The sequence below is a fragment of the Macaca fascicularis genome, chromosome 12 (assembly GCF_037993035.2).
Source record: "Macaca fascicularis isolate 582-1 chromosome 12, T2T-MFA8v1.1".
NCBI lineage: Eukaryota > Metazoa > Chordata > Mammalia > Primates > Cercopithecidae > Macaca > Macaca fascicularis.
In genome coordinates, this window is record NC_088386.1 from 86030445 (window position 1) to 86043378 (window position 12934).

The 12934-nt window shown below is 39.8% G+C and overlaps 1 protein-coding gene across 7 annotated transcripts in view; it reads left to right on the plus strand.

Annotated features, from left to right (window-relative positions):
* The window catches only part of INPP1 (inositol polyphosphate-1-phosphatase), a 28615-nt gene extending 15888 nt beyond the window's left edge, over window positions 1–12727 (plus strand). For 4 of the 7 annotated variants that reach the window (XM_045367409.2, XM_045367411.2, XM_045367412.2 and 1 more), the window contains exons 2-6: window positions 1465–1732; window positions 4064–4124; window positions 7906–8106; window positions 10286–10460; window positions 11987–12727. In XM_045367409.2, coding sequence (XP_045223344.2) covers window positions 1529–1732; window positions 4064–4124; window positions 7906–8106; window positions 10286–10460; window positions 11987–12545 — 1200 coding nt within the window. In that variant the 5' untranslated portion in view covers window positions 1465–1528 and the 3' untranslated portion in view covers window positions 12546–12727. Of the gene's footprint in view, window positions 1–1069; window positions 1125–1464; window positions 1733–4063; window positions 4125–7905; window positions 8107–10285; window positions 10461–11986 lie in introns of all 7 variants that reach the window. The other 3 variants (XM_045367410.2, XM_065525778.1, XM_065525777.1) reach the window with 1 other exon arrangement.
* Window positions 12728–12934: the final 207 nt, after the last annotated feature.

Here is a 12934-nt window from a genome sequence, read left to right on the forward strand (position 1 = left end):
TGGGTAAAGGAGCAGCATAGATAGTGGGCCTTTTTTTAACGGCATGTGAGGGAGTTGGCAATGAGATGGCTCGTGCTACTAGCAGAAGAATGACCTCAGGGTCTTGCAGGACACACAGTGCTTGCTGATCTGAGGCTGGGCGCAGTGGCTTATACCTGTAGTCCCAGCACTTTGGGAGGCTGAGGTAGGAGGATCACTTGAGCCCAAGAGTTTGAGATTAGCCTGGCCAGCATGGTAAAACTCCATCTCCACAAAAAATACAAAAATTAGCCTGGCGTGGTGGCATGCACCTGTAGTCCTAGCTACTCAGGAGGCTGAGGTGGGAAAATGACTTGAGCCCGGGAGGTCAAGGCTGCAATGAGCTGTGTTCACACCATTGCACTCCAGCCTGGGTGACAGAGTGAGACCCTGTCTCAAAAACAACAAAAAAGGTGCTAGCTGGTCTGGTACTTACTACTTTAGAAAGTTGCCCTGGACAGGCCAGGCATGGTGGCTCACGCCTGTAATCCCAGCACTTTGGGAAGCCCAGGCAGGCGGATCATGAGGTCAGGAGATCGAGACCATCCTGGCTAACACGGTGAAACCCCATCTCTACTAAAAATACAAAAAAATTAGCTGGGTGTGGTGGTGGGCACCTGTAGTCCCAGCTACTTGGGAGGCTGAGGATGAGAATGGTGTGAACCTGAGAGGTGGAGCTTGGACTGAGCCGAGATTGCACCGCTGCACTCCAGCCTGGGCGACAGAGCCAGACTCCATCTCAAAAAAGAAAAAAAGAAAAAGAAAGTTATCCTGGATAACACGGTGAAACCCCATCTCTACTAAAAATACAAAGAATTAGCCCAGTGTGGTGGCAGGCACCTGTGGTCTCAGCTGCTGGGGAGGCGGAGGCAGGAGAATGGCGTGAACCCCGGAGGTGGAGCTTGCAGTGAGCCGAGGTCGCGCCACTGCACTCCAGCCTGGGTGACAGAGCAAGACTCCGTCTCAAAAAAAAAAAAAAAAAAAAGAAAGAAAGTTGCCCTGGAACTGACAGCGTAAGTCCTCATCCATTTCTTCTCCCTTCTTCCCACAGGGTGAAAGAAAGCACTACTTCAATACTGCTGCTAAGCCTATGTGATCATTCTAAGGTCATTACAAGAATTTGGCTTGCCTTTAGCATTGGGCTTGTGTGTCCATCTGCCTGTCTCTCTAGGAATTTAGATTTTCATTCAAAGATTTTTCTGTCACTGAGAATTTAATTTTTGGTATATCTTTGAGAGTGTAAATTTCTTTTCAAGATTTAAAACAATAAGCTGCAAATTTTAGATTATATCTAGAGTCTTCCACACTGAGGATGTGAAGATGATATAGACTAGCTGTTCACCAGGCTGACCAGGTTGACTGCCAGATGGGTTGTTGGTAGTGCCAGAGGCACCCTGACATCACTCTCTGAACTGCTTTCTCTTTCACATTCTTGTATTTTTCCAGCTGACGGCCCAGAGGGTGGGTGCCAATTCCACCAGCAGCTGCAACTGAAAAGCAAGGTTCAGAAATGTCAGATATCCTCCGGGAACTGCTCTGTGTCTCTGAGAAGGCTGCTAACATTGCCCGGGCATGCAGGCAGCAGGAGGCCCTCTTCCAGCTGTTGATTGAAGAAAAGAAAGAGGAAGAAAAGAACAAGAAGTTTGCAGTTGACTTCAAGACGCTGGCTGATGTACTGGTACAGGAAGTTATAAAACAGAATATGGAGAACAAGGTGAGAAAGGTCACAGCCAAGGTAATTGCAAAATAGTTGCATCTGTGGCTTTCCCCATCATAAAATAGCATGCCTTTTACACCTCACCTCTATCATTGTACTAGCACCTTGAATTCAGGTAAACATCCTGGATTTTTTTCCTCCTTGTCATGATTACAATATTGATAAAATGTTCATTGCAGGAAATCTTTAAAATACAGAAAATCAAATAAGAAAATAAAAATCACAATTATAATACCTAGAAATATACACTTCAGTATAGAACCTTTCATTTACTAATGAATTTCTTTTTAATAAATAATACATATTTTCTGGAAAATAAGCAAAAATAAGAACCCTTTTAGTCCCACCACTGGAGAAAACCACAGCTGTGCTTTGCTAAATATTATAACATTTTCCTTCTGTGTGTATGTGTGTACATGACCCATACAATGTATTGCAACAGAAATGACAGCGCTCTGCTTTGTAACCGGGTTTTGTTTTTTTTTTAACTTGATATATTAAGTTCTACATTGTGGCTCTCATCATTTATATAATGGTTGCTTCAGTTATGAGATTGTACCTGGAGACTTAAAGTCTCCTTTATTCTAGTAGAAAAATATTGTTCTTTGTTATAAACATATAAACATGTTAATATGTTAATATAACAATGATTGCGACTCTAACTTTCTGGAGCTGACTAAAGAAAGAAACTGTGTTAATAAATAGAAATAATAATACTAGCAGCACTTATAAACGCTATGTGCCAGCCACTATTCTAAAGTCTTTAAATATATTAACTTATTTAGCTCTTATAACAATTTGATGAAGTAAGAACTACTGTTACAATGTAATGGGTGAAAGAAGGGAGGCACAGAGAGGTTAAGTAACTTGCCTAAGGTTACACAGCAAGTAAATGGTAGGACCAGTTTTTGAACACAGGAAGACTGACTCCAGAGTCTGCATTCTTTGCAATATTATATTGCCTTTTATATGATAATGTAACCATTACATTTGGGAGAATAGAACTTTATGGCAGAAAGCATTATAAAATATTGGAATAATTTCTATGAAATTTTCAAAATATTGAGAACCATTTAGAATCGTTTAAGTGAAATCTTGACCACAGGTGAAGAGACTAAATGCCATCATGAAATCTCTACAAACTATACTTTTTCATGTCATATGAAATCTGACTCCAATAAACTAAATGAAGCAAATTTATTTTTGTTTTTTACTTATCAATATAGTTGGGTGCAAGGGATGGTTGAGCAACTGGATTAAAAATGTATCAACATTAATTTTTATGGGCTAATATTTGCCTCAAAGCATTATAAAAAGTTCAGGTGGTTATTTGTTCATGAGCTAAAATAAATGATATTCCATTTTAGCTGTATAAAATATCTTTATTTCATGAGCCTTTTGTCTTGTAGTCTCAGAACCGGTCTTTAAGCAGGCTTGGGAGACTGAGTGTCAGCCCTTGATGAATGGGCTGGTTGCCAGCCCTTGTTGATTTGTACTGTTCCACAAAATAATATGAATACTAAGTGGTTGTGGGCATTATTAAAGCTATTTGTCATCTGCAAATGACCGAGTTCAAATATTTGAAGCATGTCCTTGCTTTTGTTCCCTGAGAACATCATGTGTATCAAATTTTAGCACACATTTTGAGAAAAATTATCTTTACTACAGAAAGGATTAGAAGCAAAATGTATCAGAAAGCTTCGTGATCATACAGAGATGACAGAAGATCCTTACTTGACTCCATTTATTCACTCTATATATTGATGCTTAAATTATTGGTCAATAAAATCTTTCTTTTTTTTCATATCCCCTTCCTAGCCTGAATGATGATACATCTGAGAGTAGGGAAACAAACGCCTGGAAATGAAAACAAAATTGAATGTTATCCTCTAACTCCTTCTATCCAGTCTCAAGTCATGCTTTTAGATACTTGATCAACAAAATTACCTTGTATAAGCTACTAGGATGCTGTTTAAGAGCAAGAGTTAAAACATGTCCTTTGTAAATATTCGAATTCTATGGCTCTTAAGTAGAAGGATGAAGTTTCTAGAAGTACTTTTGCAAACTAAACAGGTCATAAGGGAACCAAGCATCTACCATGATTTTGACTTTCTAGAGGGGCAAAAGGGCAGAAAAATATTAGAAAATTAAGCACTGAGCCAAGCTGACTTCGTTTTATTATACTTGGATTGGTTTCTAGAATTGGAAATTTTGGAATTTCAGTTCTGATTGTGCTATTTAATTTGAAATATAACATTGAAATCTGTTCAGAATTGAACATGTATATGGGTTTTTGTTTTATTTTTCATCATATTCTGAATCATTCAGTTTCCAGGCTTGGAAAAACATATTTTTGGAGAAGAATCCAATGAGTTTACTAATGATTTGGGTAAGTATAAGAATCTTAATGTGTCTTTGTAATTTAATTATCACATGGTATTCTAATCTCTAATTTATACCATGAACTAAATGTTTGGAAGCCACTTACTGTAAACAACATAATATATTTGAATGTTAAGGTTCATTAAATTTCTACCTCAGAATGTCATGCCATTTAACTTAAGTATAGAGATATGGTATCTTAGAATAATTTAGCAAGTCCATGTATCATTTTAGATATAAATCTGTGGCATTTAAGTAACTTATAACTCAAGCTTTGGGAAAATCGCATGGCCCTTTGGGAATCTAATGTAAGTTATCAAAGCCCCAAAGATGCCCATCTACACAATTGTGCAGACAATATCAGATCCTAGGTTTAAACCCATCTGTGCACTCTTGGGGAAGTCCATGGACCTCAGCTAAAAGTTCAGAGGAGGCCATGGCTCTGAAATACTTACTGTGTGATCTTGAGCAAATCACCTCATCATTTCTGTCTCAGAACCTCTGTGAAGTACGTGGACTAACTAAAAGCTTCCTTTTAGTACTAAGTTTTTTGGTTTGTTTGTTTGTTTTTGAGACAGAGTTGCTCTGTTGTCCAGGCTGGAGTGCAGTGACACAATCTCAGCTCACTGCAACCTCCACTTCCTGGGTTCAAGGGATTCTCCTGCCTCGTCCTCCCAAGTGGCTGGGATTACAGGCGTGTGCCACCACACCCGGCTAATTTTTGTATTTTTAGTTAGAGATGAGATTTCACAGTGTTGGCCAGGCTGGTCTCAAACTCCTGACCTCAGGTAATCTGATTACTTTCAGAGAAACACTTTTTTTTTTTTTTTAGTTTGTTTGGATTTGTTTAATAGTAGAAGAATAAAATAGTGAACATTAAACACTGATCGTGTGACAAATACTTAAATATCTAGAAACACAATTACAAAGAAAAAATGAATTCTAGATTAACTCTGAAAATTTTGTAGTCTCCTTCATGCACCATATATTAAGATGTAGTTAGTTCTATGTTAGTAAGAAGGGAAAGAAATACCATTTAAACCTCTGAAGGTTAAAAATAACACTTACACCTGACTTACAAGCAATCTTACATTTAAAAATCTACACTTGACTACTGCAGTTTTTTTAATACATCATTTGTCTAGAATTATAGGGGGAAAAGGCATAGCCATATCCATTTTCCTGTTTGTTAAAAGGGCAGAGAAATGTGGAGAGGGGAAGAGGAGAGATGGCGATGATGATATTGCAGGCAAGACCAGATCATAGGAGGGGATTTAGATTTCCCTCTCAGTGGGATGAGAGGTCTCTGGCAAATTTCAACAAAAGGAGTAATATAATTTGTTCCTTTGAATGATCCCATAAGTTTTTCCGAGCCCAGAGTAGGTGTGCAGTAAGAAGCTGTTATTAGTTTTACTATTCCCCAACTTAATTTACTTTGAACAGTCTAATTTACTTTGAATTAAGTTAATTTAACTAAACTTGACTATTTCTTGCTGATTCAGTCATCACTGTAATACATGTCGATTGTGCTCCCCATACTTAACTGGTCATGTAATCGCCTCAGGATCTTGTTAAAATTCAGTAGGTCGGCCAGGCTCGGTGGCTCACGCCTGTAATCCCAGCACTTTGGGAGGCCGAGGCGGGCAGATCACGAGATCAGGAGATCGAGACCATCCTGGCTAATACGGTGAAACCCCGTCTCTACTGAAAAAATACAAAAAAAAGTATCCGGGTGTGGTGGCGGGGGCCTGTAATCCCAGCTACTCGGGAGGCTGAGGCAGGAGAATGGCGTGAACCCGGGAGGCGGAGCTTGCAGTGAGCCGAGATCCGGCCACTGCACTCCAGCCTGGGCTACAGAGTGAGACTCCGTCTCAAAAACAAAAACAAAAACAAAAAACAAACAAACAAAAAAATCAGTAGGTCTGGGGTGGCGTCTGAGGTTCTGATTTTTTGTTGTTGTTGTTGTTGATGGAGTCTCCCTCTGTTACCCAGGCTGGAGCGCAGTGGCACAATCTTGGCTCACTGCAGCCTCCGCCTCCCAAATTCAAGCGATTCTCCTGCCTCAGCCTCCCAAGTAGCTGGGATTACAGACGTGTGCCAGCATGCCTAGCTAATTTTTTTAAACTTTTATTAGGGACAGGGGTTTCACTATGTTGACCAGGGTGGTCTGGAATTCCTGACCTCAAGTGATTTGCTTACCTCGGCCTCCTAAAGCGCTGGGATTATAGGCATGAACCACCACGCCCGGCCTCAAGTTCTGACTTTCTAATAAGCTCGCAGCTGATAGAAACACTGCTGGCCCTTGGAATAAGAAGGGTAGAAGTAGCTACCTAGATAGCTACTAGATAGCAGGAGTATCTAAAACGTTCAGAAGTGCCATGTTTTCTTAGTTTTTAAGATTTTTTTTTCCTCCACTGCTGTCACCTCTTGTTGCTATTAACTTGCCTATTTTTTTTACCAGCCTCTTCCCTCACTTCTGTCAAGGGCTGAAACCAGATTAATCAAGGGTCTAAGAAGCATGTTTAAAGTGATGGTAAAGCACCTGGCCTCGGTAACTTATCATTTGAAGCAGCAGCTTTGCTTATGTTCTGGTTCTCAATGGGCCTCACAGAGGAGAGCTATTTATATGTATACCATTTAGAGGCATAAAGTTTTACTACATTTAAAGATTAGTATATACCACTTTATGTTACTTAGCTTAAACGATTTTAAGTTAAAAGCAGTATCTATAAAGAGGTAGAAGCACTTTGGTGTGCTGAAAAACCTCCATTCTTTTCAATAACATATTCAGACATAGACAGGGTGACTTAAGTATATAAAAAATCAAAAGACAAATTTTAAAAAGATTAATGATCAGGAATTCAGGAATTATTAACTGACAATGTGTCCCTTAACTGGGATACAAAATTGCGCCCACATGGGCATTTTTTAGGGAGGTCTTTTGATTTCCTGAAACCCATCCCTTACTATTCAGGTTAAGTGTGTGGGTAGCCACTGGGCATCTGCCTTGATGAAGCCCCGCCAGGTGATTCTGGCAGTCAGCCAGGCTTAGGAACTGCTGGGATGGATATATCGCCCTCACTTAATCTGTGTACAGCTTTTGATTCACTCTCTCGCTAGCTCACTCTCTCTTTTGCTTGCTTTCTCACTCTCCCTGTCTTGCTCTCTGTCTCGCTCTCTCTCACTCTTTCGCTATCTCTCTCGCTCTGTCTCTTTTTCTCTCTCTGTGTGTCTCTCACTATCTCTCTGTCTCTTTTTCTCTCTCTCTGTGTCTCACTCTGTCTCTTTCACTCTCTTGCTGTCTCTCGCTCTCTCGCTCTGTCTCTCTTGCTCGCTCTCTGTCTCTGTTGTTCTCTGTCTCTCTTGCTGTCTCTATGTCTCTCACTCTGTGTCTCTTTCACTCTCTTGCTCTCTCTTGTTCTGTCTCTCTCTTGCTCGCTGTCTCTTTCGCTCTCTCTATCTCTCTCGCTCTGTCTCTCTTGCTGTCTCTCTTGCTCTCTTTCTTGCTTTCTGTCTCTGTCTCTCTTGCTCTCTGTCTCTCTTGCTTTCTGTCTCACTCTCTCTGTCTCTCTTGCTGTCGCTATCTCTCGCTCTTTCACTGTCTGTCTCTCTCGCTCTGTCTCTCTCGCTCTCTGTCTCTCTCACTCTCACTCTCTGTGTGTGTCTCTCTCTGTCTCTTTCACTCTTTCGCTCTCTCTGTCTCTCTCACTCTTTTGCTCTGTCTCTCTCTGTTCTTTCTCCACTGAAACTCTTGAAATGTAATGGTTTATCGTGTGGCTTTACCCTAGGGGAAAAGATTACCTTGAGGTTGTGTTCAACAGAGGAAGAAACAGCAGAGCTTCTTAGCAAAGTCCTCAATGGTAACAAGGTGGCATCTGAAGCATTAGCCAGGGTTGTTCATCAGGATGTTGCCTTTACTGACCCAACTCTGGATTCCACGGAGATCAGTGTTCCACAGGACATTTTGGGAATTTGGGTGGACCCCATAGGTAAGTATAGGAGAGTATGTTTGTTATTTACAATCTTTTTTGGTGGTGGCGGTGGGCGGGGGGGAGGGGGTTGGAAAAATAAAAATTATTGAGTGTAGTTTAACTCTCCTAGAAGTTTTTAAAAATTTAAAGTTTTAAAACAATGAGAGTTGAGGTGTATGTGTCATGTGTTCTGTATAAATACATATATATTATAGCTGTGTGTCTATATACACATATCTATAACAGGTACACACATACAGGCACACATGCCAAGATGAACTAACTTATCTTCAAAAGACTGGTAAGTAAATGAGAGGATGAAGTGAGAGCAGTTATGACCAATTGAGCACACATGCCATTTAAAGAGTACTTAGCTTTAGCAGATTGTTGCCATATGGGAGTCCAGGCCAGCTCTTCAGATTTTTAAAGAGAAACCAAGATCCAGGGTTTTCAGCGATATATCCTAATTCCTAACCATTAGCTACTAATTCAGTTAAACAAGCAAACAATCAAAAAAGCACTGTACAGGTCAAGCAAAAAGCTTAATGTGACGCATGAGCAGTTTGTGAGCCCTGTATAAGCTCTACATTATTTTGGTCATGATTGTGATAGAACCGTAATATATAATCCATTGTTTCCAAAGTGTAACCCTTCTACCCTTCTTTTTTTTTTTTTTTTTTTTTTTTGAGACAGAGTCTCATGTTGCACACACGCTGGAGTGCAGTGGCACAGTCAGAACTCATTGCAGCCTTGTCCTCCTGAGCTCAAGCGATCCTCCAGCTGGGACCCAAGTAGGCAGCACAGGTGCATGCCACCTCACTAGGCTAATTTTTTATATTGTTTTTAGAGAAGGGGTTTTTACCATGTTGCCCAGGCTGGTCTCAAACTCCTGGGTTCAAGCGATCTGCCCGCCTTGGCCTCCTAAAGTGCTAGGATTACAGGCATGACCCACCACGCCCAGCCAGCCTTTATTTTCAATGATGCTATTAATACAAAGTTCTAGGTAATAATTTTAATAAGCCCCCCCTTCCTTTTTTTTCTTCCCCACGCAACACAATAGGACCATTCAAGGAGCAGGCAAACTCCTCCCTGGGCCCTTCCCATCCTACAAGTGTATTCACAGGATGATATTGAAATAGGTTTAATCTTCAGATAATTATATCACATTCAGCCAGTGGATAATATATGGAAACTAAAAACCTTTCCCCAAATATTTGATCATTTAAGGGTAAATTGGCATCAGTTATAGTTTCTGAGGGACAGAGATCTCCTGTTTGTTGGTTCTGCCCTGAACTGATTCTGTTTTCGAGCTCTTTGAAAATCTTTTGCCAGGCACATCCTTAGCCGTGTGCTAATTCCCTAGACATTGGCAGTCAGCTGCTGGCATGCACATCTCTTAAGAGGAAACCTAGTTTCTCTGCCTCTGTTTCATAGGAGCACCGTTACTTTCTTTTTTTGGTGCCACCATCATTGATTGTCTCTTTCTTCCTTCTAACTTGAGGCACCAAATAATAATAGTAAAAGATAATTTTACCTATGACCGATTACGGGAAGGGGGCTTTTCTTTTTTTCTTTTTCTTTTTAACATTTTTGTGGTACATAATAGTGTATGTATTTCTGGGGTACATGAGATGTTTTGACACAGGCGCGCAGTGTGAGATAAGCACATCACAGAGAATAGGGTATCCATCCCTTTGAGCATTTATCCTTTGAGTAATAAACAATCTAGTTACACTCTTTATTTTAAAATGTACAATTAAGTTCTTATTGATTATAGTTACTCTATTGTGCTATCAAATAGTAGGTCTTTTTTTTTTCACCCATTGGAAGGAGGCTTTTCCATCTCACACTGTACTAGTCCTCTGATTAGTAGTATTTCTAAAATAATCCCACCAATTATTCTGGTTATTACTTTTTAAATGCTTTTGATAAGTAACAAATATTTGAATGCCTGTTATATGCAAGTCACTATGCCACAGGAACTATAGACACATCCTCTCCAAGAGTTCTCACATAGTCAGGAAAAATGAAACACAAGCAATTTAGAAGTACAAGAGGCCAAATAACAATTCAATACAGTGACATCCAAAGGTAAAAAATTATTGCTTACCAAATCAGTAGAAGAGAGAAATGATATGGAACAGAGTCTTCTAAATAATCTTTACCTGAATCCAAACACATTTGCTTCCTTTTTCAGATTCAACTTATCAGTATATAAAAGGTTCTGCTGACATTAAATCCAACCAGGGAATCTTCCCCTGTGGACTTCAGTGTGTCACCATTTTAATTGGTGTCTATGACATACAGACAGGGGTTCCCCTGATGGGAGTCATCAATCAACCTTTTGTGTCACGAGACCCAAACACCCTCAGGTAACAGGCAAATATTTTTGGTATATTATAGTTGTTAGAACTTGTGACCTCAGCTTTGCTTATTGTTAGGATTATCACTATATGACATTCCCATGACTTAACACATAGGAGTGTTCACACTGAAAGTCTGCATATTTGAATTAAAGTTCTATTTTCAATCTTAGATTTGCATAATTTTATTTGAGGCCAAGTACATGCTGGTAGAAATTTTAAAATTAATACTATCTTGGAGAAATCATAGTTTTACATTTGGAATATAGTAATCCTGTTCCCTGTTTCTAGAATCCACTCAAAATCAGATTAGTGAAGTGGTGGTAACACTGCCTTCCAATACATTGGGAATAAGACAGCTGCCATCTCTGTATAGCCAGTTGAACTTTAGTATAATTTTAGAAGTTCAAAACAAAATGTGAAAATTATCCTGTGAAAAGATTGGTAGGCATGGCCAGGATCAGAACCTAACTCACACTCCCTTTCTGCCTCCTCCCACCCTTCCATGTACTCTTAAACAGAGTGTAGAAAGCAGCCAGGACCCAGCAGGGCATGGCAAAGTCTAGGTGGAACAAGCAGCTTCAGCTTTTTATTGAAATAGGTCATATTTTTTCACTTATATAGGATTACATGTTTTTATTGAACCTTGAGTTGCTTCAAGTAACAATCATTTGCTCTTTAATAGTCATAAGTTTATACCTCTTAAGTTTTAATATTTTCCCCCTGCCCCCGCCATCTTCCAAACTAAAAACGGGTTTCTGCTATCTTTAAAAGGTTAATAAGAAATTGAAAAGAATTGGAATAATATGCAGACATAATCATGGCCTAGTAATGGAGGTGGTCAACAAAATAGTTTGTGGCACAGATTCAGAGTGAGACTTTGTGGGTTTGAATGCAGATTCTACCACTTTCTAGCTGAGTGGGCCTCAGCAAGTTACTTACTTTCTCTAAGCCTGTTTCCTTATCTGTAAATATGTAACAACACAGACAGTAAGTTAAGCATTGATAAAGGGAAGGTGCTATAATTATTGTGGTTGTCAAAACTAATAACATTGAGTCCATCTTTCTTTGTGTTGGAAGCCAAAGTGAAACTAGTGAATAAGAGAATGAAAAGGAGTTACCAAATAAAGAAAACCTTGTTATAAGGATTGTACAATGTTTGCAGATTGAAAAGAGATATCACTTATCTATTCCTTTTTCCCTATTAAACTTTAAATACTAAAAGTTGTAATGAAATTTTGCAATGGTTCTGGAAGCTGGAAACCCCATAAATGTTTTAGTGTTGTCCTAGATTGATGTGATAATGCCATAAAATTGAAAGCATTTCTAATTGCAACAACTCAGGCAGCTGCACGCATATAAGTAACTTTCGGAAATAAACTAGCTACCTGATATCTATTCCTAGGCTTAAAGGTGTTAAGATTCACCATGTTATGATGAATTGTGTATTTCTTCATATCATTAAGTTTGCAAGTGACATTAGTAATGAAAAACAAATGTGATAATTATCACCAATTGAAATTTTTCTTCCACAGGTGGAAAGGACAGTGCTATTGGGGCCTTTCTTACATGGGGACGAACATGCATTCACTTCAGCTCACCATCTCTAGAAGGAGCGGCAGTGAAATACACGCTGGAAACACAGGCTCTGAGGCAGCATTCTCCCCCAGTTTTTCAGCCGTCATTAGTACAAGTGAAAAGGAGACTATCAAAGCTGCATTGTCACGTGTATGTGGAGATCGCATATTCGGGGCAGCTGGGGCTGGTTATAAGAGCCTTTGTGTTGTCCAAGGCCTCGTTGACATTTACATCTTTTCAGAAGATACCACGTTCAAGTGGGACTCTTGTGCTGCTCATGCCATACTGCGGGCCATGGGTGGGGGAATAGTAGACTTGAAAGAATGCTTAGAAAGAAATCCAGAAACAGGGCTTGATTTGCCACAGTTGGTGTACCACGTGGAAAATGAGGGTGCTGCTGGGGTGGATCGGTGGGCCAACAAGGGAGGACTCATTGCATACAGATCCAGGAAGCAGCTGGAGACATTCCTGAGCCTCCTGGTCCAAAACCTGGCATCTGCAGAGACGCAGACATAGAGGAACTCTAACCCCGGTGTACATACATAAACTGAACTGTGAAACTGTTTCCGATTATCTCTGTCTTCTGAGGATGGCTTTGTCCTGTTGCTGGTTAACATTCACTTTCCTCTTTTGAGGAGCATTTTTCCATTATGTATTCATAATAATGTTAATTTCAATAAATGACATTCATGCAGTAATTATATTGGTGTATGAAATTCTTACAGTGAATATTGTGCTGTTAGTGCTTGAAACACTTCAGTAAAATATTGGCCAGGCGCAGTGGCTCACACTTGTAATCCCAGGACTTGGGGAGGCCAAGGCGGGTGGATCACGAGGTCAAGAAATCAAGACCATCCTGGCCAACACGGTGAAACCCCATCTCTACTAAAAATACAAAAATTAGC